The sequence below is a fragment of the Oryza sativa genome, chromosome 5 (genome assembly GCF_034140825.1).
Source record: "Oryza sativa Japonica Group chromosome 5, ASM3414082v1".
NCBI lineage: Eukaryota > Viridiplantae > Streptophyta > Magnoliopsida > Poales > Poaceae > Oryza > Oryza sativa.
The window spans coordinates 24,477,664-24,504,443 of NC_089039.1; the positions used below are offsets into that span (position 1 = coordinate 24,477,664).

General features: G+C 46.2%; 6 protein-coding genes and 1 non-coding gene across 7 annotated transcripts; 3 read left to right on the forward strand and 4 right to left on the reverse strand.

Annotated features, from left to right (window-relative positions):
- The first annotated feature begins 8,341 nt into the window (after positions 1-8,341).
- LOC4339201 (putative glucan endo-1,3-beta-glucosidase GVI) lies at positions 8,342-12,049 on the forward strand. Its single transcript, XM_015783925.3, has 2 exons — positions 8,342-8,719; positions 10,891-12,049. The coding sequence occupies exons 1-2, from the start codon at positions 8,638-8,640 to the stop codon at positions 11,859-11,861; spliced, it is 1,053 nt and encodes a 350-aa protein (XP_015639411.1). The 5' UTR covers positions 8,342-8,637; the 3' UTR covers positions 11,862-12,049.
- A 331-nt stretch (positions 12,050-12,380) lies between these two features.
- On the forward strand, positions 12,381-14,193 carry LOC4339202 (uncharacterized). The gene is made up of 2 exons (XR_010741282.1): positions 12,381-12,469; positions 13,562-14,193. It is a non-coding gene; the product is annotated as an uncharacterized protein (transcript).
- Positions 14,194-14,261: 68 nt separating this feature from the next.
- LOC4339203 (uncharacterized) lies at positions 14,262-16,342 on the reverse strand. The gene is made up of 3 exons (XM_015783926.3): positions 15,334-16,342; positions 14,827-15,209; positions 14,262-14,734 (listed from the first exon to the last, which is right to left on the reverse strand). The coding sequence occupies exons 1-3, from the start codon at positions 15,380-15,382 to the stop codon at positions 14,480-14,482; spliced, it is 687 nt and encodes a 228-aa protein (XP_015639412.1). The 5' UTR covers positions 15,383-16,342; the 3' UTR covers positions 14,262-14,479.
- A 27-nt stretch (positions 16,343-16,369) lies between these two features.
- On the reverse strand, positions 16,370-18,873 carry LOC4339204 (phosphoglycerate kinase, chloroplastic). The gene is made up of 6 exons (XM_015783924.3): positions 18,390-18,873; positions 18,013-18,090; positions 17,667-17,927; positions 17,198-17,515; positions 16,900-17,058; positions 16,370-16,791 (listed from the first exon to the last, which is right to left on the reverse strand). Exons 1-6 carry the CDS (start codon positions 18,816-18,818, stop codon positions 16,582-16,584), a joined length of 1,455 nt encoding a protein of 484 aa, XP_015639410.1. The 5' UTR covers positions 18,819-18,873; the 3' UTR covers positions 16,370-16,581.
- Positions 18,874-19,805: 932 nt separating this feature from the next.
- LOC107280987 (bisdemethoxycurcumin synthase) lies at positions 19,806-20,370 on the forward strand. The gene is made up of 2 exons (XM_015783169.1): positions 19,806-20,132; positions 20,341-20,370. Exons 1-2 carry the CDS (start codon positions 19,806-19,808, stop codon positions 20,368-20,370), a joined length of 357 nt encoding a protein of 118 aa, XP_015638655.1.
- Positions 20,371-20,476: 106 nt separating this feature from the next.
- LOC4339205 (metacaspase-6) lies at positions 20,477-21,994 on the reverse strand. The gene is made up of 2 exons (XM_015781908.3): positions 21,512-21,994; positions 20,477-21,424 (listed from the first exon to the last, which is right to left on the reverse strand). Exons 1-2 carry the CDS (start codon positions 21,861-21,863, stop codon positions 20,547-20,549), a joined length of 1,230 nt encoding a protein of 409 aa, XP_015637394.1. The 5' UTR covers positions 21,864-21,994; the 3' UTR covers positions 20,477-20,546.
- A 273-nt stretch (positions 21,995-22,267) lies between these two features.
- On the reverse strand, positions 22,268-24,835 carry LOC4339206 (metacaspase-5). The gene is made up of 2 exons (XM_015781907.3): positions 24,350-24,835; positions 22,268-23,400 (listed from the first exon to the last, which is right to left on the reverse strand). Exons 1-2 carry the CDS (start codon positions 24,699-24,701, stop codon positions 22,490-22,492), a joined length of 1,263 nt encoding a protein of 420 aa, XP_015637393.1. The 5' UTR covers positions 24,702-24,835; the 3' UTR covers positions 22,268-22,489.
- Between the last annotated feature and the right edge of the window lie 1,945 nt (positions 24,836-26,780).

Here is a 26,780-nt window from a genome sequence, read left to right on the forward strand (position 1 = left end):
ATTTTAAAGGGTAGATTAGTAATCTCCTAATATATATTAGGGGCAATTTTGGCAGGATCTATTTTCTCTGTCTCGGTCGGTCTTGGCTTGATCGCATCAGGTCCGACGAAAAGCACCGCATCTCGCCCGACGCACGTTGCTTATCGCTACTCCTCCCGGCACGCCGTGGCGCGGTGCGGCGAAACCCTCAGGCGTCCCCTCCTCCCACCTCTCACCTGTCTATCCGTTCCTCCTCCTCTCCTGTATTCCACGTCGGCATCCTGGTTCGCCATCGTGGCCTTCTGTCCGCTGCGAGTGGCCTTCCGCGCGCGTCCGATTCCGCCGGAGCCCCTGCGCAAGACCTGAGATTCTTGGCAGCGCCCACTTTGGAGGATTCAATCCATTCCGCCGGCGGGTAGTGATCTCCATTCCGTGTTGCTCCGATTGTGTGGGCTGCGGCCACTTGGGAGGCAGCTGCGATACATTCCAGCGCCGTATCCCCGGTCCCCCTCCGTGCGTGCCCGAGTCTTGTGGCTTGCATCGGCGAGCACCTCCTCGACCGCGAGCACGGCATGAGATGCAGAATATGCAACAGTGTCGCTCGCTGCGTGTTGCCGTGGAAGGCGTCGCCGGCGAACCTGATAGACCGCAGTGCTCAGAGGTTTCAGCACATCCGTGCTCGCGGCGGCGTCAGGACACTGGATCGGACGCTGAACGATGCATGTGGCATGCCCGATCTGCTAGCTCAGGATGGTGGCCGGCGACTGTCCGCACGCTCTCCTGCGGGCATGACTTCCACGAGGATTGCAACATCGCGAAGTGGCTCCGTGACAACAAGAAGGCCTGCCCAGTTCATTCTGCTTGTAATATTCAGTTGTATGGTGTGTCGAATACTTCATTGACTAATTGACGAGCTTTGAGATACTGATGTTTATTGGATCTTGTGACTGTCCCAATATATTCATTGTTCAGTAATGGTTTAAGTAAAAAAGAAAAGGTGAATAGTGATGGACTACTAGTAATGTCAATGTGTTGACCATGTCAGTGTGTTGTGCATTTTTTTTGTGTGCAACTGTGATGGGGTGAGATGAATCCAAGCAATTTGAACTGAAATATGTCATCCTGCTCCTGGATCAGTAAACAAGTTGTTTTGCTCCTGAAAGAGTGAGACTGAAAAAATCTGATAAACTGCTTAAATGAGATTTTTCACTATCAGAGTTTTGCCCATATGTAAATTGCATTTCAGTCAGAGCTGTAATTCAGGATTTGTTTTATATTTCATACCATCGAAACATCTAACTGCATTCTGTCATATTCTGGCGCTCTGAATCATCGCTACATGATTCCTTTCTTGTGCTCATATGGGGGTAGCTAAGCCCTCAATTGCCACTAAATTGATTTTTTTTCAGTCATAGGACAATGTCTACTAATGGGGGCTTAGAACATCTTGATTCACTCTTTGCTGCAAACTCCCTGGTCTACTGTCGTGTTTATGCAAAAGCATTTGCATTAGCTCCGCGGCAGCTTGTGAAGTCATGCACAGTCCCTATTCATGTAGCATCCAAACACCTCATTCCCAAGTCCCTTAGCCGCTCGTACGGTCGCCGGCGGCGACCAAATGCCACCGCCTCACTCGAGCTCCGCCACCGCACGTCGCCGGCTGCCATAGCTCATTTCTTGGCCAATCCGAGCCGTCCACCACATCCCCATACTACACTCGTTCATTCCCAGTTGCCCATTCCTCCTACCTCGCCGCCGTTCGCCGGAACCCGTTGAATTTCGTCCGCCGTCCAATTGCCCGGCGATCTCCTGTCTTGGTCAAAGCTACATGGCAGGACTAGTCGTCCGCCGTGGGCAAGGACCTTCAGCGGCTTGGCGAAGAGGAGAAGGGCCACCCTTGGTCGCTGGAGGGGGAGGAGATGTCGATCGCGCTGGAAATGATGGAGGCGGAGAGGGAGATGGACAAGCGACGAAGTCAACGATGGATGGGGTCAGGCGCTTGAGAATGGCGAAGGTTTAGAGTTACTGAATAATAATTTACGATAATACCCTTATATGAATTATTATCTATGGACAAATATACCCCTCCACGTTTCTACTACCACTATGAGTGGTGGTAGTAGAATTAGATCTCAACCCTACGATTATATACGATCAACGGCTCGGATTATTTTCTACTATAAGTAGAAAGCACCGGAGTGAGGCACAAAAGTGATTACACGTTCGTCCCATATAATTTCTTCACACACAAGCTAAACTAGCTAATTATTAAATGCGCGTGATCATCCTATAATTGCACGACAAAATTATCTATATTATCAGATCGGATGGAAAATGACCGGATGGAAACGGACGTGTCCATGATGATCAGTCCATCAAACTAGCTGTTTCAATTTGCATCGTTTTCACGTACTCACGCTCACGCTCACGGGCCCTCGCCTTTTTCACAGGGAGAAAACTGAAAAGAAGAGCTCCTGGATGTGCTCATGTGACGAACCCTAATTTAATCCGACGCGTTAACCCCAACCAACAAGACAAATGCACGCAGAGTCAATCGCCCGATCGAAAACAGCTTCCCGCCAAGCGCCTGACCGATCTCTGAAGCGAAAGTTGCACCAGCAGCTAGCTATAGCTCATTTAATCGTTTCTGCAAGAATTTGACATTTTTGGGGATCGAGCAGATGAACCTTTTTTTTTTCCTGATGTTGTGTGTTCACGTGGGGGAAAAAAACATTTGGTGGGGTTGATGATCATGTAGTGTAGTGTTTGGAGAGCCACAGCTGTCGGATCTAATTCTCTCGTAATGTCGGTCGCTTGTGCCTCGAGATTCATGATACGCCCTCTGTTCCTTTCGTTTGTAACTTGACATAGTTGGCCAGTGTGATTTTTCTTTTTTTTTTTGCAAATAAAACTTTTGAATTATGTTGTTTTTATATTTTCACCTTATTAGGCACCAGCTGACCAGCAACATGAGATGATTTGCCTGCCAATCTGCCATGTATATGTTGCTGACCTGCCTAGTACTCCATTCGTCCCAAAACAAGTCAACATCGTACTACGATGTGACACATACTAATACAAATATAGAGTATATCCAGATTTATTGTACTATAATATATTATAACTTAATATGATATTGGTTTATTTTGAGACGAATAATGTAGTTGTTACGAAGAGCATTTATCATGTCTGGAATTGAATTCCTGTTGCGATTTTACAACTAGTTAGCACACGCAAAGTTTTATATGTTCTTATGAAAAATCAAATCACTCGCAGCAATCCAAAGCTTTACACTGAAACTACTCCTAAAAATCTATGAATCGATACGCCGCGTCTGAATCCGAACAGCTGCCGTCTTACATATGTCGGGCTGTCGGCTGGATTATCTTTGGATGCAAATATATAAGTTATCTCTGCTGTATCAGAGAGCAAGCCAAGCTATCTATGTTGTCCTTGCGTGATTGTACAATCTAACTAGATTAGATTAACCAAGAGGAAAATTGTCCTTCGACAAGCTAGCTCACCAGCAGCTTAATTAGCTAGCTCCATCTGCATCATGGGCAATGGATGCGTTGCGTGCAGATATTCTCAACGACAGATCAAAACGAATTCGATCGTGTGGTAGCCAAAAAGAAATATCGGTTTTACACTGCCGGAATATCTAGCTATAGGACATTTCTTCTGCAAGTGAAGTTAATCAGGTTGTCCAAAAAAAAAAGGCTATCGTGGTCACGGGAACAGACGCCTGTATCTCGCTGTCTGAATTTTTCTTTTCTGACGAAGAACAAAGAGAGAGAAAAAAAACGCGAGCAGAGTATGTGGTTTTGTGAATTGAGGCGCCGATTTTCCGTGAACCATCTACTGTTTACTCAAGAAAAAAACGCAAGAAGAACATGTTTACTCTCACTTTCACCTAACGCCATTCCAGAGCAAAAGCGTAATTAAGATATGTTTATGTCCTTAAAATAACAGAGAGTGAGACCAGCCGACAGGCCATCAGTTTTATTCTTGTTTAACCATTCATGCAGTTAGAACCAGCTGGATGAATATTCAGATACATGTTGTTACCGTACCTTGTAAAAAAATTGGGTTTGTGTTACTATTTTTCTTACATCGGGTTGCTTTCAAGAAGTGCTTTTCTGAATTCTGGGCCTCGTATGTAAACGCGTTGGGGGATAGTATGTGGGTGTTCGTTTTCGTCTTCTCATGGTGAATGGGATATATTACATTTATTTATTTTTGAGATTACATGTTTGTCTTTTCCAATACCATATCATAGAACTTGATAAGCCTAGGATACAATTGGAACCAAGGAATTTTTTTTTCCCGATCGCCTCTCTATACCTCCTCAAAAACCATAAATCGCCATTATAACTCCTTTGATTGGTACCACTCGTCCACTGTGACGTGATACCTACTGCATGTGTATAAGATATCTTCGAGGTATTATATCTGAAGGGCCTAAATAACCTTGTTTTTGCTTTAATCTTAATCTAGCAGATTTTCTTGTGCAACTTTATGTGGAGTTAGATTTCTAAAGTTGAATTGGATATACAACTCTAATGTCCTATTTCATCATAGATATAATTGTATTTTATATACAACATATTTTAAAAGCATAATTGGATTTATCCTACAACCCCTTCTATTTTTATTGGTACAATTTTGTATTTTATTTACAAACATCAATCAATATCAATGTTATAATTTGAACCCACTATGATCTATAACAATGTAAGGCTGTTGTGGTTGGAAACAAATCCCTCCCGCACGTAAAATGGAGCGATCCATTAGCGCGTTATTAATTAAGTATTAGTTTTTTTTAAAAAAAATTGATCAATATGACTTTTTAAAGCAACTTTACTTTAGAACATTTTTGCAAAAAACACACACACAATTTAGCAATTTGAAAAGCGTGCGCGTGGAAAACAAGTTGAGTGAGTCGGAAAAACTCAAGTGTTGAACTCAACCTAGATCTTTCTCTTTTTTTCCCCGATTAAGATACTCCCTTAGTTCCAAAATAAGCGTAGTTATGAGTTTCCGTGTTTAACTTTAATCGTCCGTCTTATTTTGAGATGGAGAAAGTAGTAATTTCTAGGTCTCCAAGCCAACATGATGCTCTTTTATATCTTTCAAGATAATACAAATGTAATATAGTCCATCCGTTAAAAAAAAACGAATATAGGACTGGATGTGACGTATCCTATTACAACAAATCTGGACAGAGACATGTCCAGATTCATTATATTAGGATGTGTCACATCCAGTATTAGGTTAGTTTTTTATGGGACTGAGGGAGTAGTAGTTACTCCCTCCATTCCATTCTAAATTGATCTACATATTTCATAGGTACACCAAGATCAAAAAAACTAATAACTCTCTCATACTATATTTACTCTAGCAACAAACTCAATGCATGCAGCATCCCCATTATTTCTTAACCAATAGCAAATCTAAATATTGTATGTGGGTAATAAATACTTGTGTACATGGATGCATGTATCAATGTCCATCTACTCTAATCCACAAATAACGAATAGACTTAATGAATGAACACAAATATGTAGATCATTTAGGAATAACCTCAAAAAAAATATATATGTAGATCAATTTAGAATAGTGGGAGTAGTAGATAAATTTTTTAAGTTAACTTTATCTGAAAAAAGTTTGATCAGAGTTGCTAGACATACGAGGGTAGCGAGAGTGTCAACTGCTACAATACATGCACGGCGAACAAAAATCAATGCAATTAGCCACAAAGCGAGAATCGAGAAGCTTTCTCTGCTGCGGCGAGGTTAATTTACCGTGAAGCAAATGGCGATCGATCTGCAGGTTGGTGCGTTGCGTTGCACCTAATCAGATTAGCCCAGGCCAAATAGTAATACGTGGTACGGTTGATGAGGATGGCCTCTAATTAATAGTGTGTGTTGACCTCTTGACTATATTATGTATCGTTGGAACTTGGGAACCGCTGATGTGATCTGTTTTTGCAGTACAGGCACCGGCTTTGGTGACCTAATATTTGTGGTCGACGATTCTTAATTATGTATGGTAGTACATACAGATATCTGCATTAATACTCTTTATTAGTACTGTATCACAAAATTTTTAGATTATATTCAGCACATTCAAGTACCAGCGAATATCAAATATAGTTAGAAAAAGGAAATTTGGAAAAGGAGAACGATAATCTATCTTCACCTTGTGTATAGCAGATTTATTCTTTTGGGGGGGTTGGCCGAAGACAAGGTTGATCAAATTTCATAAAGACAAGACCGGATGGGATGAGATTTGATTAAAAAAACTGCCTGTAAAAAGAAGTACATATGCTACTAGTGCTGAAATTTAGCCATTAGCTTCTTTTTTTTAAAAAAAAAGAAACCTTCTTGCTTCCACATATTTAATTTTAGAGAACTGCAACATGATATAGCATAGACCTCTTTTGAAATGCAGAAAAAAAATTACATAACTTTTACAGGAACTAAACAATTTTTCACAAAACAAAGACCTTTGAAAACCTCCATTGCGAAAAAAAAATCATAGTATAATTTTCAATGTTTGTTTGCACCGTGTTTTGGAGGGAGCTGAGTGTCCAGTTTGTCCACGGATGTACCACCAAACGTGTAATACTGTGCACCGAAATGAATGTTTGCATACGACACACATGACGTCTGAGATGTACGTGTCAAACAACTCGGTAAATGGACGAATGAAACGTGTGCGCGGTGTGCCAGACAGGTCAACCACATGAAACTTGACTCGGTGAATACGTGCACGTGTGAGGTCACGTTTTTGTGTGTCCCAAAATCCACAAAAAAGTAAGAACAGAACTACGGTCTGCTAGTAAATGCTGACCTTATATGCATACATGCAAACATGGTAGGAGTACACAGCAACAAGAGACTTGTTAGCAAGGTTAGCCATAAAAGTGATAATGTGTGCCAGCTCGATTATTTTGCGACTACGTGGAAGACGCACAGGCCAGGAAACGCCGATGCTTCTAAAATCGGCCATATCTGATGTTAGGTTTTTGGGCTGGTTTGGTTTGAGGCCTAAATTGGCCTTACTAATATTTGTCAATTTTAATAGTGTTTATTGTTTATTTGGTTTGGAGCCAAATTTTGGCATGCCTAAGAAAATAGGCCACTTCAACATTTAATTTAGGCTATTTTGGCTTCAATCCAAACACAATTTTACCTTTATCAAAATTAGTCATGCCAAAAGTTGTCAAAATTTGACATTGACAAAAATTGGTAAGGCCAATTTATGCCACAAACCAAACCAGCCCTTTATTCATCTAAATTTTTTTTCCTAGTGCAGCTCACAATACACAAGAAGTTAGAATGAACCTGTTTATAAACTTAAGTTAAATGAGTCTACATTTAGCATATATGGGCGAGTCATATACTATGATCACATTGTATATAAGATTAATTCCAATATAATTATGTGGGCCAATAACTTACAAAGTCGATCATGTAAATAAACCCAACTATTCCACCATGTGCTTGATCGGCGCAAAAAATGCATATACATATAAATATAAATTCTAGTATATCTCAATAACTTACAAAGTCGATCATGTAAATAAACCCAACTATTCCACCATGTGCTTGATCGGCGCAAAAAATGCATATACATATAAATATAAATTCTAGTATATCTCAATTAATTTCTCTATTGTGTTTCATCATAGTTATCCTTGGCACCATTTCACATCAGTAATTCCCCATCACACGCAGCATAAATACTTTTCACATTAAATTAAAGAAATACCATAATATAATATATAAATATTGTATGATGTCCTCCCTACTGATAATACTTCTCATTTTAAGCAAGGATGAGGTCAAACTTTAGAATATTTAATTATGAATCATTTTTAAAATATTTGTCTTTTAAATATGGTGGCCACATATATAGATTAGTCTTAAAAAATATTTTAATAAAATCACATATTTGTTAATACTTTTATATATTTTATAATAAAAAATAATGGTTAAAGTTATTTTTTTTGAGACCGTGTCCTTATTTAAAATGACAAGTATTATCAATCCGAAGGGAGTATAAAAATAAGTCCTACATCAATACGCTCAGATACCCTCCCTTAATCCCGGAGATACTTACCACGGATTCCTCCACGACACTAATCCCAACCAGAATCACCTCTGCCCCCTAATTTGCCACTAATGACAAGCTTATACAATATGTGGTCAAAGCCGCGACCGGTCTGACCACGTCCCTTCGCCGTTGATCGAGTCGACGTGGCTTTCCTGACGCCGTCGACGATCGATCGAGCAGGCCATCGATCTGGTCGTCCGTAATTCATCTACTAACCGCTTGCGGCTGCAGGTTCGCGCGCACGCACGCACGCGTTGCATTTGCCTAGTCCTTCGGGTTGGTGTGGCTTCTGAAACCGACTCCTCCCCCACTCTTCTCCCACGCAAATCTGAAATTGTGAAGTGAGCGGTTTGCCTTTAGGCTTATATATACGGAGACCTTAACACCACGCAGAGAGAGAGGGAGGAGACGCGCGCGCGCAGGTTCAGATAGTTTCAGGCTTGGGAGGAAGGAAGGAGAGGCAGAGAGAGAATTTTTGTCTGAGAGAATTCAGATTTCAGAGAGATAATTTTCGTCTGAAGAATTGTGTATCGATCGATGTCTGGTGGTGTGATCAGCATGGTGGTCGCGCCATGGATTCTCGCTTGCGGGTTCTTGCTCTGCTCATCCTCCTTCCTCGGTGAGAACAGTTCTCAGTTCATTGGTTCATCTTTCTGTTTTTTTTTTCAGTTTTTTTACCTTGCTTGCAATTTCTTCTGTTTTCTTTACCTCAAGGGTGATCGGTTAGCTTCAATCTATACATGAGTTCATCTGAGGTTTAGAATTACGTTTAATCTCTTATAGTAGATTATAGTGTATGAATGGTTACAGCATGTTTCTCATAGCTAGAGTCGCAGTTTCTTCAATCTGTTCTTGACGTCTAGCTAGCTACTTTCATCGCGTTCTGTTCATAGCAGTTTTTTTTTCTTTTTTTGAAGAACGTTCATAGCTAGGTTGGTTTTGTCTCCCATCACGTCTTGTTTTGTTTCTTGATTTGAGCTTATACTGCCATTAGGGTAAAGGATTTTCTTTTAACTTTGAGGGATCCTTTGGGATAAAGATGGCGCCAAATGTCTGCTTCGATAATTAATTATCGATTGCAGGTAGAGCCGTATAGGTGGTTGCCAGGCTTATTCTTTGTGTTCTTGGTTAGGTTTCTTAAAGAAAGAAATCCATCCTGCTGAGGAAACACTGCATGATTGGTTTCAGGAGGAATGCTGCGACTGTAGCTATATTTATTTTGTGGGTTTTCAATTTTTTAATTACCCATTTATCGTACTGGACAAAACTTCGGTAATACTCCAGTATTTAGGAGAAGGAAAAGGATAACAACAATATTGACATCAGCATCCTGATTGGACAGATTTCGATTACAGTACAAATATATTTCGTATGGTTCAGAAAAATAACTGTATCTAGTCCACTGGGCCTATGATGCGTTCTTACTTCCTTAGACCAGTTCTGTTCTTTCAGTAAAAGTTTGGCTAAACCTACCTAAATAATTTAAATAGGTCATATCTGCCATTATTTATTAGATGTTACATCTCAACCAAAATATATATCTTATTCTGCCAATAGTTTTTCTGATTGACGAAATGAAAAAGGGTAACACTTTTGCATTGATGTTTAAATCAAACTAAACTGATGTTGATATCGTTGTCATCTCAATATGACATAACACACCGTCACTGGATAGGATTATGTCTTTTCTTAATCTTGTAGTTTTTTTTTTCAACATCAGACAACCTAAACCACCATTTTTGCTGTTATCTTTGATTCCAGTGCATCTTTGACTCTTTGTATATCTTATCCAGTGTGCTTTGATGAAACAACTATAATTAGGCAGACCTAGATGATGCTGTAAACCTAGATAAGATATAATCCATTACCATATGAACGTATCTAAACAGCATCACATTGTCTACAATTACAACAAAAAAGACATTGCTGCGGTTTTAATATCTTTGTTTATTTCTGGTTGAAAGCGATGTACTTGGATATATTTGACTCCATGGACATTGACGTTTACTGTTTGCTCCTTGACGCCAAGTAGAAAATGGTTTGTGCATTTTGCATCTTATTTTTTGTAGTGTGAATGACGGAATTGGACCTGTGTAGTACGTTCTATAAGTCCTTAGGTTGGAAACTTGGAATAGCCAGCAGAAAAGACGTATAGTGATGTGGAGTTGTGCACGGGCTTCACTTGGAAAATTTTATCTGGTCCCAACTCTTCTCCTGGGTTTGTTGGCTAACCACTCGCCTAATCTAGCTAGGAGTTCAGTTTCTGCAAGTCAGGTTACACACCTAATTCATTGTTCTTCATTTCATAATGTTAACCTAAACATGATAGGTTTGGCATTGCGGATGTGAACAAGGCTAATGATTGCAACTTCTCACAAGTCCACTTAATTTTCTCATCTCAAATATATATATATATATATATATATATATATATATATATATATATATATATATATATATATATATATATATATATATATATATATATATATATATATATATATATATATATATATATATATATATATATATATATATATTTGCTCCAAAGTTGAAACAAATATAAATTGATCATTTGACTAATGTAAATTGTATCATACACCCTCCATCCCACAAAATATGGCATCTTCTAGTACAACGAATCTGAATAAAGATATTTAGATTCGTTGTACTTGTGTGATCTCTTCTAGGTTGATTTTTTTTTATAGATGGAGTAGCTGTATAATGAATGAAAATTACTGAAAAAAAAAGTTGTAAGTTGTAACTCATCCGTGTGGCAAAATGATGCAGGAGCTGAAGGCGCCATTGGTGTGAACTACGGCATGCTGGGGAACAACCTGCCGTCGCCGGCGCAGGTGATCTCCATGTACAAGGCCAAGAACATCAACTACGTCCGCCTCTTCCACCCGGACACCGCCGTCCTCGCCGCGCTCCGCAACTCCGGCATCGGCGTCGTCCTCGGCACGTACAACGAGGACCTCGCCCGCCTCGCCTCCGACCCCTCGTTTGCCGCCTCCTGGGTCAGCTCCTACGTCCAGCCCTTCGCCGGCGCCGTCAGCTTCCGCTACATCAACGCCGGCAACGAGGTCATCCCCGGCGACCCCGCCGCCAACGTCCTCCCGGCCATGCGCAACCTCGACGCCGCGCTCAAGGCCGCCGGGATCAGCGGCATCCCGGTCACCACCGCCGTCGCCACGTCCGTGCTCGGCGTCTCGTACCCGCCGTCGCAGGGCGCGTTCTCGGAGGCGGCGTCGCCGTACATGGCGCCGATCGTCGCCTACCTCGCGTCCAGGGGCGCGCCGCTGCTGGTGAACGTGTACCCCTACTTCGCGTACGCCGCGGACGCGGAGCGCGTGCAGCTCGGGTACGCGCTGCTGTCGGCGTCGCAGTCGGCGTCGGTGACCGACGGCGGCGTGACATACACCAACATGTTCGACGCGATCGTGGACGCGGCGCACGCGGCGGTGGAGAAGGCGACGGGCGGGCAGGCGGTGGAGCTGGTGGTGTCGGAGACCGGCTGGCCGTCCGGTGGCGGCGGCGTGGGCGCCACCGTGGAGAACGCGGCGGCGTACAACAACAACCTGATCCGCCACGTCTCCGGCGGCGCCGGGACGCCGCGGCGGCCGGGGAAGCCGGTGGAGACGTACCTGTTCGCCATGTTCAACGAGAACCAGAAGCCCGAGGGCGTGGAGCAGCATTTCGGCCTCTTCCAGCCCGACATGACCGAAGTCTACCATGTCGACTTCGCGGCCTCCAGCTAGATTAGGCCCGGCCCATTTCACATTTCTTTCTTTCAGCTGCTGCTACTATTTTATTATTTGTCGGATACAGTATTTTCGTAGTTTCGGTTCGATCTCATGTCACCGGTGCTCTGATTTGGATTCATTGTTCATTTGTTGTCGATGCACATTGGAGTATGATTTATTCAAACGCACGAATTTTACGAGAAGATATGCAGACAATTTCCACTAGATGAATGCTGATCTGGATTTAAAAACAAACACCATGTCAAAAACTGAGTGAAATTTAATCGTTGCGAAGAAACTAATTCTGCGCCGATTGCTTTTGCGGAACTATGGTGGACCGGAAATGCGATACTTACGGGCCGTTTACCCGTAGACTCGGTCAAAGCCTTTTGGACGCTTATGGGCCGGACGTGGGCCCACGAAGGTACCAGCGATGATGCCACGTGCCACTTTTTGTGGCACACGTGGCGATCCAATCCGAGAGGACTAGCCGCTGGTGTGTAGTAGTACTAGCGAGTTCTTCCTCGGCGAGTTGGCGGCGTAGAGGGAACGAGAAGAGGCGAGTTCTTGACCCTTCCACCGTTGCGCGCTTCGTCTGAGTTTTGCGCCTCTCCTCGAGACCGGTGAGTGCGATCACGCGATTTGTTTTCCCATCTGTTCCGTAGTTTGGTTGAGTCCGATGCTTAGGGTTACTTCGTGTTGGTTCTGTTTCTTTGGTGGAATCTTTGATCGATCGCGTTAGGGTTTGCTTTCAGCAAAATGGTTTTATTTTCTAGCGAATTAGCGTGCTTTGGTTGGTACCATGTAATCAGGAATCAGGCAAAGGAGGAGGGTAGGAAACTAGGGATTCAGGTACGAGTTATTTTGTGCGTGTTCCCCATGTGGCCATGTGCGAGGCTGAAGGGGAGATTAGGATTACTCTGTTTGATAGAAGTAGGAAGTTTTGGTGGTTCATCAAGTGGAAATGCAATTGAGTCTCTAGCAGATTCCTCTCGGTGATTGTAACAATCTTATAGTTGTAGTGAGCTAGAAATGATTCACAAGTCGATTAGCCTGATTTTGAGATTCCACGCAAAAACCGAGTAAATTTGAGACCCACTGGCAGATCCTTTCCAACTTATGTTATTGTACTCCAATAAAGTGGCTAAGGTGATGCCCTTTTGTGTAGATTTGTTTCGAAGTTGCTAAAGCCAACTTTAACTCATTCGCTCTAGTACCACTTGATGCCTGGTAAATGTGAAGATTGTAGGAGCAGACTAGTTAAATCCAGGAGCAATGCTTCTACAAGAACAGCTTAGTTATGCCTTTTTCCCTTTTTTTTTCCCCTGGAAGCATCTTCAGTTGTATTTTGCTGATGCTTAGTGTATTGGGTCCAAAAATGGATTGTATGGGAAAGATGTGACAGTTTTCTATGGCATTCTTTATCTATTTTTAGATAATTGATAGAAATATGGCCTCCTATATCCACAAGTGGATATACACAGCTAAAAGATACATGATACATGAGTTCTTAGGCTCCAAGTCTCAAAACTGAGGACAAAATAAAAAGGAAAAAAGCTAGACAACTACGAAAGAGAACTAGAAGACTTTGTTTGGAACTTCCTAAAGATTTCGTAATAGTATGACTAATCTTTGTCAATACATTCTGTTAGCATATTGCTGTGTATGCTGTGTGGTTCTTCTCTTGGAGTCTTACATCTAGTAATTCATACCAGGCATGGATGCAAAGAACTTAGGCAACAGACGACAAAATCATGAGAAGAGTACAATGACAGAAGATGCACGGAGCCGAGATCAGGAGACCTTGCAGCGGTTTGCAGATTCAGATATTACTGTGAGTCCAGTCAACAGTCATGAATCTGGAGATGTGAACATGGAAGCTGCCATCTCTGCTGAGGATGTCTTGCGAGCTGGTGGTTTCGGAGCAAAAGATGACATCGGCAGCCTCCTTCCCACAGCCGTAGATTCGACTGATTTCGAGGCCTCGCTACGGGATGCTCGCGACTTTGAAGGCGAGAGTGAAAAACCATCGCATCCTGGACTAGGATACAAAGCAAATGAAACTGACAGTGGAGGCAAACCATCAGATGTGCAGCAGCAGCAGCAGCAGCAGTGATCCTTAGTGTTCTCTTCTCCTCCATGCAATTTTAGCTTTGGATAACATGACATTCGCCGCGTTCCTCTAGTGCTCCGAAGACCTATCCTGTTCTGACTTTGTGCTAAGGTATGTGGCATTTCTGTTGTTTCCCTGATGTACCATGTATGAACGTGACCATGATGATTCTGCTGTATGAACCAGATCGTTTCACCTTGTATACCTAAGTATTAGTGGTAGTAGTTTGTGCCAGTTTTTTCATCATGAGTTGATTATCTGCTGGTGATTGTGGTCACAGGATGCAGAGGAGAGCTGATATATTTTGGAACGAAACGCATGCAAATTTTGCATGGTAGGTACTTGATAGGAGGCATAAAGGATCATCTGAACACTTATGTATGATCAGAAATCAAACATTAAAACAATAGAAATCAACTAAGTTGACATTAAAACCAACAGAAATCAACTAAGTCTGGATCTCGACACAAGAACAGAACAACAGAGCAGGTCTGTCATTCACTGTGAGGCTCTTTGTGAGTTAAGATGATAGACAATCGTCGTCGTCGTCGTCGTCAGCATCACGAAACTTTTGCCCTTCGGCCTTGTTGACGTGAAGCCTCTTCTTCTTCTGCCCTGGCTTCTTCTTGCCGGCGTCGGCCGCCTTCTCGGCCTTGAGCTTCTCGTTGGCCACCGTCGTCATGGACGACACGATCTCCTTCACGCTCGTCGACGTCAGCGACGCCACGGCGAGCTTGTTCATCGCCTTCATAAGACCAATGTAATGGTAGCTTTTCTGAAACGAAGAAAGAAACAACCAAACATTAGACCCCAAATTCTCCTTGCAATTATTTCACGGACAAGAATATGAGACGAGAATGCAAATACCTCGTAAGGTCTAAGAAGATCTTTCGCGATGCGCTCGGCGTACTCGGCGAATTCCTTCTCCGATTTTGGGACGAACTTCTCGATGGGTTCGTCGTCGTCAGGCTGCTTCTGAGCTATCTCAGCAGCGGCATTCGAGGTAGAGGTTTCACTCGGTGTTGCGTCTGCTGCTTCTGCCTTCGCCTTCGCGTTGGCCTGGCTCTTCTTCCCTTTGGTTGCAGGAGGTTTCGTGCTCGCCGCCGTGGCGGCCGTCTCCTTCCCAGGTTTAACGTCGTCGTCGTCGTCCCACGTGTCCTTCACCGCGGCGAAGTCGTCGCCGGCGTCTTCGTCCTCCCAAAGCCTTTTTCCCATAGACTGTTCTTCCTCATCGGAAAATTCATCGTCATCTGCAGCGAGAAACGCACGGGCAATGTCAGAACAAAAAATGGATCAAAATTACAGTTTGATAAAAAAAAGTGATATCGAGAAGGAAAAGGGGAGTTTTACTATGGACCATCGACGGCAACTTACCCCAACTCGCCATCTTTGATGCCGTACTTGATGATCCGTGCAAGAACATCAACAAATTAACTATCAAAAGCAGGGATTTATAGCCTTTTTCTCCAAAACCCAAGAAAACACCAAGAGGGCTTCGATTGTCGAGTGAAATTCGAGGGCTGCAAAATCGAGCCGGTGCACGAGAATTTTTGAAGTTTTTCTTGCGACCGAGAAGTGCTCGCCAAATTGCGATGGCTATCCGTGGATGCACGGGACAATCCAGGTATATAGAGGAAACGGAGGGCCGTCTTCTTGTCAGAGTCGGACGAGGAAGAGCATACTAGAGTACTGGATTCCTAGTCCGATTCATGATCCGAGTTTCTGCTGCCGTGGGGCGCAGCAGCCAATTGCTGATACAGGCATTGATGAACTGGAATCGGCTTAAATATGCCACGTTTTATTAAGAGAGTTTTGAGCGTTCGACACCACAAAATCTGCGATCCAAACTAATGAACTCATGGCTCGACAACCAGAAGAAAAATGTAGTGATGAGGTTTGTCTGAATTCTGATGCGGCAGGATGAACATTGATTGGATCATTGGAAGCACTGCACGTCCAGATCCGATGCGGAGTTTGTTGAAGTATATAGATGTGACAGGAGTTTATACATGAATGCTCAAATGTCCATGGTTAATGCAAATATCTTGAAGAAATTTCATGGGCATAAAATGTGATGATGTTTCACTTTCAGTGATCAGTTTCTGGTTGCACACCCTTCATCTGAATTTTGAGCTGAATCCAGTGTGCGCATCCAGCATGCAAATACATGATCAAATGCTCACAATGGATTATGAAAATCTCCAAGGTGTCTGTTTGTTCCGGAATCCAGCATGAACTCCTGCCATGCCATGATTCACTAATTTTCAATGGATACATCTACTTTCAACAGTCGACTGCCCAGGCACCCTAAAGTTTGCTTCTCTGCCAAAGAAAAAAAAACGCAAATAAAACATACTTACCCAGCAAATTAGCAAAAGAAAAAAAAAAGATGATGAGAGAAAGTTCTGGGGGAAACAACGTAAGGTATTGATAATTATGTTTCCTGAGGTAAGGTATATCCAACAAACACAAAATGCTGGGAAGTTATTCAAACGATTTCCAGCATCTCTATAAAACATTGGTCTCTTACATTTCGAGTGGTTGAAGAGGTGCGAGAAAGGAGTAGAATATAGCAAGTTTAGAATGGTACATGAAGAAGATGCAACAAAATGAAACTTAGCCTCATACGGCCACAGTGACAGCTTCATCAAGTGCAATGACTCCAGGAAGTTCCTTTCCTTCCAACAGCTCCAAGCTAGCACCACCTCCCGTTGAAATGTGGCTCATAACATCTGCAACTCCCACCTTCTCAACAGCGGCAACAGAATCACCTCCTCCAATAATGGTTGTAACACCCTTGCCGCTAAGGTCTGCCAACTTCTTTGCAATAGCCTGCAAAAGAGAGCTCACAGTTAAGCTTGTTTTCGCAATTCCGTTAAGTTTGTTTTGGCAATTCCATCTGTAATCAAACCGAATGAGAGCATTGGCACAGGCCATCACCTCAGTTCCTACTGCAAACTTGTCAAATTCGAAGACACCCATAGGTCCATTCCAAATGACTGTCTGTGTTGTTTCCAGGGTAGAGCTGAATGACGCGACTGAATCTGGACCAATATCCAGACCCATCCAACCATCAGGAATAGCAGATGCTGGAACAACCTGTAGAACAATTCAAAGTCAAGGTCAGGTCCAGTATATCACTTCACCAAACTTTGAGCTGCTCTATATCAAGTTATCGACTAGACAATATCTATGATAATCATCATCAGTGATTACAAAAGAATAAAACATAACAGACCTGGCTGTTAGCATCAGGAGCAAACTTATCAGCAATGATAACGTCAGATGGCAACAGAAGGGAGACACCCTTTTCTTTTGCCTTTGCAAGGAGAGATGTTGCAAGCTCAAGTTTGTCTTCCTCAACCAAGGAAGAACCAACAGAGAGTCCTTGTGCCTTGTAAAATGTGAAGATCATACCACCACCTAGAAGAAGGATATCACATTTCTCCAAAAGGGATTCGATAACCCCAATCTTGGATGACACCTTTGAACCACCCACGATGGCAGCAAATGGGCGTTTAGGGCTTGAAACAGCTCCAACAAGGTAGTCAAGCTCCTGTGATTTAAATTAATGATAAACATTGAGGCTCAGAACTTTATATTGTTTTTGAAAGAAAAGAAAGGGTACTCTAAAATTTCTGGTCTAGGTATAGCTTTCAAAAATTTCAAGCATCAGACTTGAAAATGTAAGGTGAAACGGTAGTAACCTTCTGCAAAAGGAATCCTGCGACAGAAGGCTTTAAAAACTTGGTAACTCCCTCAGTTGATGCATGTGCTCTGTGGGCTGTTCCGAATGCATCATTGACATAGAGATCTGCTAAGGAGGCAAGCTTCTTGGCAAACTCTGGGTCATTCTTCTCCTCTTCCTTGTAAAATCTAACATTTTCAAGGAGCAAAACACTACCATTTGGCAATTCAGATACCAATTTCTCAACATCTGGTCCAATAACATCTTCTGCCTTAGTCACCTGTTTGCGAATACAAATATGGTTTAATCAGTGTGATCAAATTAGCCCGTAAAGATTCAATTAGAAATAACAGTAACGCAGAAACCTGTATGCCGAGAAGTTCAGACAATCGCGGTACAAGGGGAGCCAAGCTAAACTTGGGAGTAACACCCTTTGGGCGACCCTGCACATTTATAGGAGAAAACGAATAAGATCACAATTGATTCATATGCAACGAGTAAAAAGATTGGTCACATATTACTTTGCTAGATTATTTGCAACAACATTTGATAACCAATTTTAGCCTTTCAAACAGCACAACAAGAAAAATTCGTGCCTAATAAGACACTATGCACAACAATCATCCCATGGAATCAGATGAGATCACAGCGACTGGCATCCCGCAGGTTCTGAGATCCTGCATTGTATATCTGTGACAAGTAGCGTTACATTGAGGAAAAAGATGAGGGACGGAGGCTTTACCAGGTGGCTGGAGAGGATGACCTTGGCACCGTTCTTGATAAGGTACTGGATGGTGGGGATGGCGGCGCGGACACGGGTGTCGTCGGTGATGTTCTGGTTGTCGTCGAGCGGGACGTTGAGGTCGGCGCGCACGAACACGCGCTTCCCCTCGAGGTCGGCGGCGGTGAGGTCCCCGACGCTCTTCTTCGCCATGGTGGCGACGGCGCGCGTCCCGCGCGAGGACGACGACGCCGCCTGCCGGCACCGCGACGCGACGTGGGTCGCCAGCCGCGGGTCCGCGGCCGCCGCGAACGCCAGCGACCGCGCCGGCTGGCACCCGGCCGCCAGCCCCCCGCGCCGTAGCGGCGACGCGGCGGCGGGCCCCACCGCCGCGGCGCGCCTGGCGGCGAGGGAGAGCGAGGACGTGGTCGGCGCGGCCGCGGACGCCATTGGGGGAGGACGAGGGAGCGCGCGCGGAGGCTGGAACGCGGAGAAGGTGGGAGGCGGGAGGGGGACGAGGGGTTGGGGGGTTCGTAAAGAAAGAGGGTTTTGTGGACGAGAGGGGGGAGGGGGAGATTTGCTTATCGCTGGCGAGAGGTTGGGAACTTGGGAATTGGGATGGGAGGTGGGGGTCGATGATACCGGTGGTTGTGTGGGGGAGGAGGCGGCGGTGATCGCCGCGACGGCGACGTGTGGGGCTTGCTGCCTTCCGTGATCGCCGTTGTTTTTTTGTGTGATCCGTGTGATCGAATCGATCGATCGGAGTTTGGAGAAAACTTGTCCATTTTCGTGTGATTCGTTGAACACAATTTTTTTCTCTTTTTTTAGACAAAACACTTTTTTTTTCTCGAGGCCAGTTCAGCGGTAGGGATTTATCAATTTGTCATTGGCATATTCTTTGTCACAGCATACTACCATAGCACATCTCGTGGAACATGCTACGGAGTATATGATTATTGTTTACTGCTTGATCAACCTGACACCCACATGACTGTTAATTTTGTATGCCATTTTTTTTACAAGGCTGTGTAAGAAAAGTGCAATTGAACTTTCTTCCTTTCTTTTTAGCTGAGAATGCAGGAAGCAAGAGTATTATTTTGTGTTGTATATGTTAAACTGGAGGGGAAAAAATAGAAAATTCGATCCATAACATAGGAAAGAAAGCGGTACAAAAAATGGCACAATAATTTTTCGCTTTCGATTAGAAGCACATGCCACCGGTTTTTCTTCACCCCGTAACACTTCCGTCGTGGTCATCGTTCCAGTGAACTGGTTAGTTGTTAGTCAAGAGTTAGAAAGACCATATTGCCTTCATGCCTTGGTTCATATGAGCCACATGGAGGAGATGATTGCCGGCCATCCAGAGTTCCTCGACCGCGCCGTTCCATCTCTCGACGCTCGGCTCAACTTCACCAAGAACGCGTGCCAAAGCTAGCCATGGCCACCGCGGTGAGGGTAATCACCAAGTGGGGCCACCCCACCGCGGACATCACCCACCTCGTTGTCTCCACTAACGCCGGCGCCCACTCCCTTGGGACCGACGAGTGGCTCGCGGCACTCCTCGGCCTCCGTGCCACCGTCCAACGCACCATCCTCTACATGCACGGCTGCTCCGCCAGCTGCAGCGCGCTTCGCCTCACCAAGGACATCGCCGAGAACAACCACGGGGCGCGCGTGCTCGTGGCCTGCACGGAGGTCTTCCTCATAGTGTTCGCCGCCCCCGACAAGGCCCACCTTGACACCCTCGTCACGCATTGCCATTTGGCAACGACGCCAGCGCCGTCATTGTGGGCACCGACCCGAGAGCTCCCGTTGAACACTCTGTCTTCCACATGGTGTATAATCGGATGGGGAGCGAGAGCTAGGGTTTGGTGAAGACAAAGAATAAAGAGAACGAGATGACACAGAATGGGAGATTAAGGCGAGGAAGACGAAGGGCAAATGGGTCCAACAATTTTTTTTCATACTTCAGTGTAATGCTGTTAACTACAAACCTGACTGAAGTGCTATGGGGCGAAGAAAAATCGGTGGCCTGTGCTTCTGATCGAAAGCGAAAAATTCTTATGCTATTTTTTGGTTTTTTTTGCGTGTGCTATGATAAAAAAAAAGGCACCAAGAGATACTAAATAACACGGGGAAATAAAATTTATCGCATAAAGATGACACGAGATGAAGTTTTTAGCATATGAAAGCCACGTTGGCGTGCTTGTCGCGGCAGTAAAGTCCAGGCTGCTGAGTGTACCCTTGCTTGGCGAGCAGCTCCCGCGCTCTCCGCACGAGCTCCATGTTGGTCACCTTCCCGCGGCGCTCCTCGGCGAGGACGCTCTGGATGGCGTCGCTGAGCGCGCCGTACGACACGCCCTCCGGTGTGGTGGCGTCCGCCGAGGTCTCGTCGGTTTGGCACCCGCTGATCAGCACGCCGTTGCGCGGCAACGGCCTCGTCTCCGGCGCCCCTTGCTTCGCCGCCGCCGCCTCGCCCTCGCCGTCGACGCGCTCTGGCTTAGCTTTATCCGGGTGCTCCTCGCTCGCCGTGGCGCTGCCGTGTCTGCGACCCAGCATGGCATTCACGAGCCGCCTGATCTTGGGGCTCGCGTCGTCGCCGAAGTGGTGGAACAGCGTCGTCCGGATCGAGCCCACGCCGACGTCGTCCTTCCCGGTCCTCTCCCTGAGCATCTCCACGAACGTCGAGAGCGGCAGCGACCGGTTCTTGATGCCGGCGCGCGTCGCGTCGGCGGCCAGCAGCTCTGCCTGCGAGCGTGGTGGTTGATCCTCTCCCACGCCATCGCGGCTGCGGCTACCGATGATCCGTTGGCCACCGCGGCGAGGAAGATGGCGCAGCGCGATCTGCAGGAGGGAGGCGCACGAGCACGTGCCGGGAGAGGGAGCTTGCTGCCGGCGCAACTCTCTCTCCCGTTGCTGGATCTTGCTCTGCTTCGTGCTGCTCCCTATCTGCTCCTTGGTCTTGTCGATGAGCCCGCCGCTGTGGCACGAGTCGGAGACCATGGTGAACAGGCAGCCATCCGGGACTTTCTGCACGAGCTCCGTGAAATCTTGGTCTGCATCATCCAGCTCTCGTGTCAAATGAGTGATAGCCATATATACTGGGTGTTAGCGAGAGATCAGGTGTTTGTCTCCGATATCACCTTTGATCAGGTTCATGTCGCAGGGCACGATGCACTCGTCGTAGCCGGTGTCGTCGTCGTCACCGCCGGTCTCGATCGGCAGCTGCAAGCCGTGGCCACTGTAGTGGAAGAAGAGGGTGTCCCCGGGCCGCGCGTCGCCGACGAGCCGCTCGAGCTCGAGCCGGATGTTGGCACCCGTGGGCTGCGGCGTGGACGGGTCGGCGTCGGCGAGGACGCGGATGTCGGCCTCGTCGAAGCCGAAGCGGTCGACGAGGCAGCGCCGCATGCGGGCCACGTCGTTGAGGCAGCCCTTCAGCTCCCCCTCCGTGCCGGCGTAGTTGATGCCCACCAGCACCGCTCTCTTCCGCCCCATCGTCGTGTTCGTCGCCGGCGATGTGATCGATCAATCGCCACCGCGGCTGTGAGCACCGGCGAGCCGGCGAGGTGTGTGCACTCTGCCGGGACACCGGTTTGGGTTGGTGGGGCGGCGAGCTGCCGTTCCGATAGGTTGGCACTGGCAGAGTGGCAGTTTTGTGGTGGGTTGGTGGAGCTCTGATGAGTGATGAGTGCGGTAGCGCGAGGTGATCGTCGCTGCCAGGGCGCGCGCTTTCTTGTATTGGCTAGTGATGCCACTCGACACTGGCAGATCGGCTGGTGTGCCTGAGTGCCTGACCAGGTTGGCTGGAGGCTGCCATTCTACAGCCTTTTTAGCAACATGTTTTTTGTGGTGGACTGATGGAGACCACCGGGGATCTGACAGTGAAATGGTGGCCGTGATGACAAACAAATCGCATTTCCCGGTGGCTGGGATTTGGTGATTATTTTACTGTCATTTTGTAACATCTTCTCTTGATATTAACAGTCGACCACTCTCCATGTTGTCTTTCATTTAAAAAACAAATAGACTCCATACTCCATAACAATGTAAAACATCAAAGGGGAAAGGGAAGATTCTCGCATATGTAGCAATCCACGCAGCACAGCTGATGTTCCAGGCTCTCAGCATATGAAGGCCACACTGGTGTGCTTGTCACTGCAGTAAAGGCCAGGCTGCTGGGTGTACCCTTGCTTGGACAACAACTCGCGCGCTCTCAGCACGAGCTCCTTGTTCGTCACCCTGCCGCTCTTCTCCGACAGGATGGTCTGGATGGCGTTGCTGAGCGCGCCGTAGGACACGCCCTTGGGCGTCGTGGCGTCCGCCGATGTCTGGTCGGTCTGGCACCCGCTAATCAGCACGCCATTGCTCACCCTCGCCGTCGTGCCGGCGTACGCCTCGTGGACGCTGTGCACCTCCTGTTTCATGGCCGGCTCGAGGGCGTCCGCCTCCTGGTTGCCCTCCAGCTTAGCCTTCATGAACTCCTGCGCCAGGGCGCCCACCAAGCCCATCACGCCGCCGTGCTGGCCCTCCTGGAGCTTGGTCAGCATGACCTTCATGAACTTCTTGATCTTGGGGCTCGCGTCGTCACCGAAGAGGCTGAACAGCGTCATCCGGATCGAGCCAACGTCAATGTCGTCCTTGCCGGTCTTCTCCTTGAGCATCTCAATCAACGTCGAGAGGGGCAATGACCGGTTCTTGATGCGATCGCCACCATGGGAGGATGAGCCCATGTGTGGCTCCTCATCCTCGTCGTCGTTGCGGCGGCTGCTCTGGTGAGGGATGTGAACTCCTCGAGACTCGAACGCGTCCCGGACTGTTTCTTTGAGGGTTTCTTTGAGGAAGGATCGGAAACCGCCGGTGCCAGAGTCAGAACGTTCTTCTCGCTTGATCTGCTGGGCCTGGTTCTGCTTGGTGCTGTGCCCAATCTGCTCCTTGGTCTTGTCAAGTAGACCACCGCTGTGGCAGGAGTCAGATACTATGGTGAATAAGCAGTCATCTGGGACCTTTTGAACGAGTTCTGTGAAATCTTGGTCTGCAGGGTACAGAAGAAAATCAGGACGCTCTTGACAACAGAATAAGACATGTAAGCTACTAATCTACTTCAGTGAATCAGTGAACAAGATTGATGAATGCTCTTAACTACATAATCAGATAGATGAGCTACTACTCTACCAAAGATTGATGTATGCTCTTGACAACAGAATCAGATAGGTAAGCTACTTCCGTTCAAAAAAGATAGGTAAGCCACTATTCTATCTCAGTGAATAAGATTGATAATTTTTTTCTTGCTACCTAAAATTTTGAAACCAGAGGTAGAACAATCAAATCATAACTTAACGGTAAGAAGGAATCACAGGAAGAGCATATCCTATTCTAAGTTACCTAAATTTACCAGGCAGGACACCAAGTGGCAAATTCTAATCTGGCCTGGCTAATTGTTTGTGGCTAAAAGGGCATTTTGGTTCAATTGATCTGAATCAGAGCCTTCTGATCAAGTGTTAGTTCGGCTTCAGGCTTTTCCCTCCACTCACCTACAACCAACTTGGGAGTTGGGATAGCAGGTATAGATATAATTATTGTATCAGAAATGTGTGATGTACACTAACTTTGGTTTATAGACAGCATGGAGGTTCTATGCACTCGAAATATTAACATTTTCCACATTTAAAAGAAACATAATCAACATTTTCAGAAAAGAAACCAAATACTATCATACGGAATCTTTGGTGTTGTTGAATTCAGCTTTTTGTCCATTTCAGTAGCAAAATTACTAGTGGTTGGCCCATTAGATCCCAAAACTTAAGTCGCCTCATAACCCATCAAATTCAACTTTTTTTCATATAGCACACTGAGCACGATTCGAACATAAGTCATGTCACGTAACAATCGGACAACGTCCCTCTCAAATCTCGCCTATTCGATCCCCAATTCCGAAGCAGGACGACAAAAAAAATGTAGACAGCAGCGCGCGGAGCAATCACCTGTGATGAGGTTCATGTCGGAGGGCACGATGCACTCGTCGTAGCCGGTGTCGTCGTCCTGGCCGGTCTCCGCCGGCAGCCGCGTCCCGTGGCCGCTGTAGTGGAAGAAGAGGAAGTCCCCGGGGCGGGCGTCGCCGACGAGGCGCGCGAGCTCCCGGCGGATGTTGGCCCCCGTGGGCTGCGGCGCCGACCGGTCGGCGTCGGCGAGGACGCGGATGTCGGCCTCGTCGAAGCCGAAGCGGTCGACGAGGGCGCGGCGCATGCGGGCCACGTCGTTGTGGCACCCCTTGAGCTCCGCCTTGGTGCCCGGGTAGTTGATGCCCACCAGCAGCGCGCGCTTCCGGCCCCCCATCGCGCTCGAGAGCAGCGCCCTCGTTCGTCGCCGGAGCCCGTGCGGCGGTGGCCGGCGTGGGGAGGTTGGCGAGGCGGCGGCGTAGACTAGTTTCTTTGCGGACGCGGAGTTGGCTGCGTCCAATGGAAATGAGCGAATTGGCTGGGTTTTTTTGGACTTTTGGGGGTGGGTGCTGAGCTGTGTATTGGCGTCCCATCTGGCAGTGGTTGGGAGGGTTGGCGGTGGTGGCCCAATGTCGTGCCAGGTAGTCGTCATCCACGGTCTCCTTTTGGACTTTTGTAACTTGTATTTTTTCCTATGTGAATTTAGCGAAATGTTGTTAACTTAAAATTCGGTCAAAAATTAGGCATTGTCAAAATTTTGGTAATACATGATCATTTAATTGATGTCAAAATTTTGATGAAGGTAGCGTTTTTTTAAAGACCATCGTGTAGGGTGTTCAAAAAACTGTGCTTACACAGAGCAAGCTTGGTATGTATTACTGTGGATTGCGAAGTGAGCGTAACTCAACTTTAGGTTTCTTGTGGTCGAACTGGCCCTCCAGGTTTAAATTCTAGATTTAACACGGGTGCTCGAATTTACGGCTAATTATTTTTTTTAGTGATAAGGCAATGCACCCGTCGATAGCAAGATGTCTATGGTGACTTCGTCAATCTCAATATATCCTGAGCAATTCTTTCGAAGGTATTGCAATACGATGTTGAAATATATTTTTTTAAAAAAACAATTCTTATATGTCGGTTTGGATTAGTACTCTGCCTACCCGATCCCTTATATTATGAGACACGCTTTTAACCCCTAATCCCATATAATGTGGGACGGAGGGTGTCGACGGGGGATATCCGTAAACCGGATATAGAGGGTATTGGAGTACGCTGGTACAAGGATCTACGTAATACGACATCGAGTAGGCAGAAAACAAAGATTATACTGGTTCAGGCCCCTTGATAGGTAATAGCCCTAATCCAGTTGATATGGGATTATATGATGGAAACCACATATTACAAAGGAAATAGTGGAACTCGACGATACCAATGAGATCGTAGTCGAGTTGATTCGACTAGATCACCCGGCGACTTGGCTCCTGTAGGCTCCGGCTTCGTAGGCTGTGGTGGATGTGTTGGCGGTAAGATTCGATGCTTTAGGTCCTCCCGGGGGGTCCCTTTTATACCGCATGTCAACTGGTCTCCAAGTAGAACTCGGAGACATCGGACCCGGTACGATACAATGACGACCCATTTATATCCGAGTAGGACTCCTTCCATCTGTAAACTCCATAATGAATTTCCTTAACGTATGCCGAAAACGTCCATATACGCGTAAGTATACCATATCGATATGTGACGTATATCGAAGGGTAGAGGGTATACCTTACCCGTAACCCTGACAGTAGCCCCCGACTTCTACTTAAATGAACTCGCAAAACCGATCGCGACTTCTGATGTCGAGGTTGTCATCGTTCTCGGTGTGAGGACCGAGAGACAAGGAGTGATCGACAACGCCAGGTGAAGCTCAACGGTCATGAGTGAATTAAATTGAAGTCCGAAAAACTGCCGCGCGTAACAGACCCAGAAATTTCCGGCGGCCATCTCTCTCCTTTCCTTAGAATTCACACCGTCGGAAGTGCGTCTATTTAAGGGAGTTTTGGGGATCCAATTTGAAGTCCGCCTGTTGTGAAAAAACTCTCCAGCCTCCAAGTGTCCCTCGTCTTCTCCGCTCCCACAAAAACCCTAGCTAGCTCATCTCGGTCCTTTCTCCGGCGATCCCCGGCAGCAATGGATCTCGACAAGTCTACCTCTACCAGCGCATCGCTGAAGAAGCTGCAGGAGGATGGCGCCCTTCCCAGTCGCGGAACCATGGAGAGAGAAGCAGGAGGTACTGAACCCCAGCCTGTCCTGGGTCGCATGGTTGCGATCGAGGACTTTATTCTCTGTGGTTTTCTTCCTCCGCCTTCTGAATTTCTTCTCTTGGTCTTGAATTTCTACGGCCTTTCCTTGCTCCATTTGAAACCCAATTCCGTCGCCTTCCTGAGTATCTTTTCGCATCTTTGTGAGGCCTACATTGGGGTAGAGCCGTTTC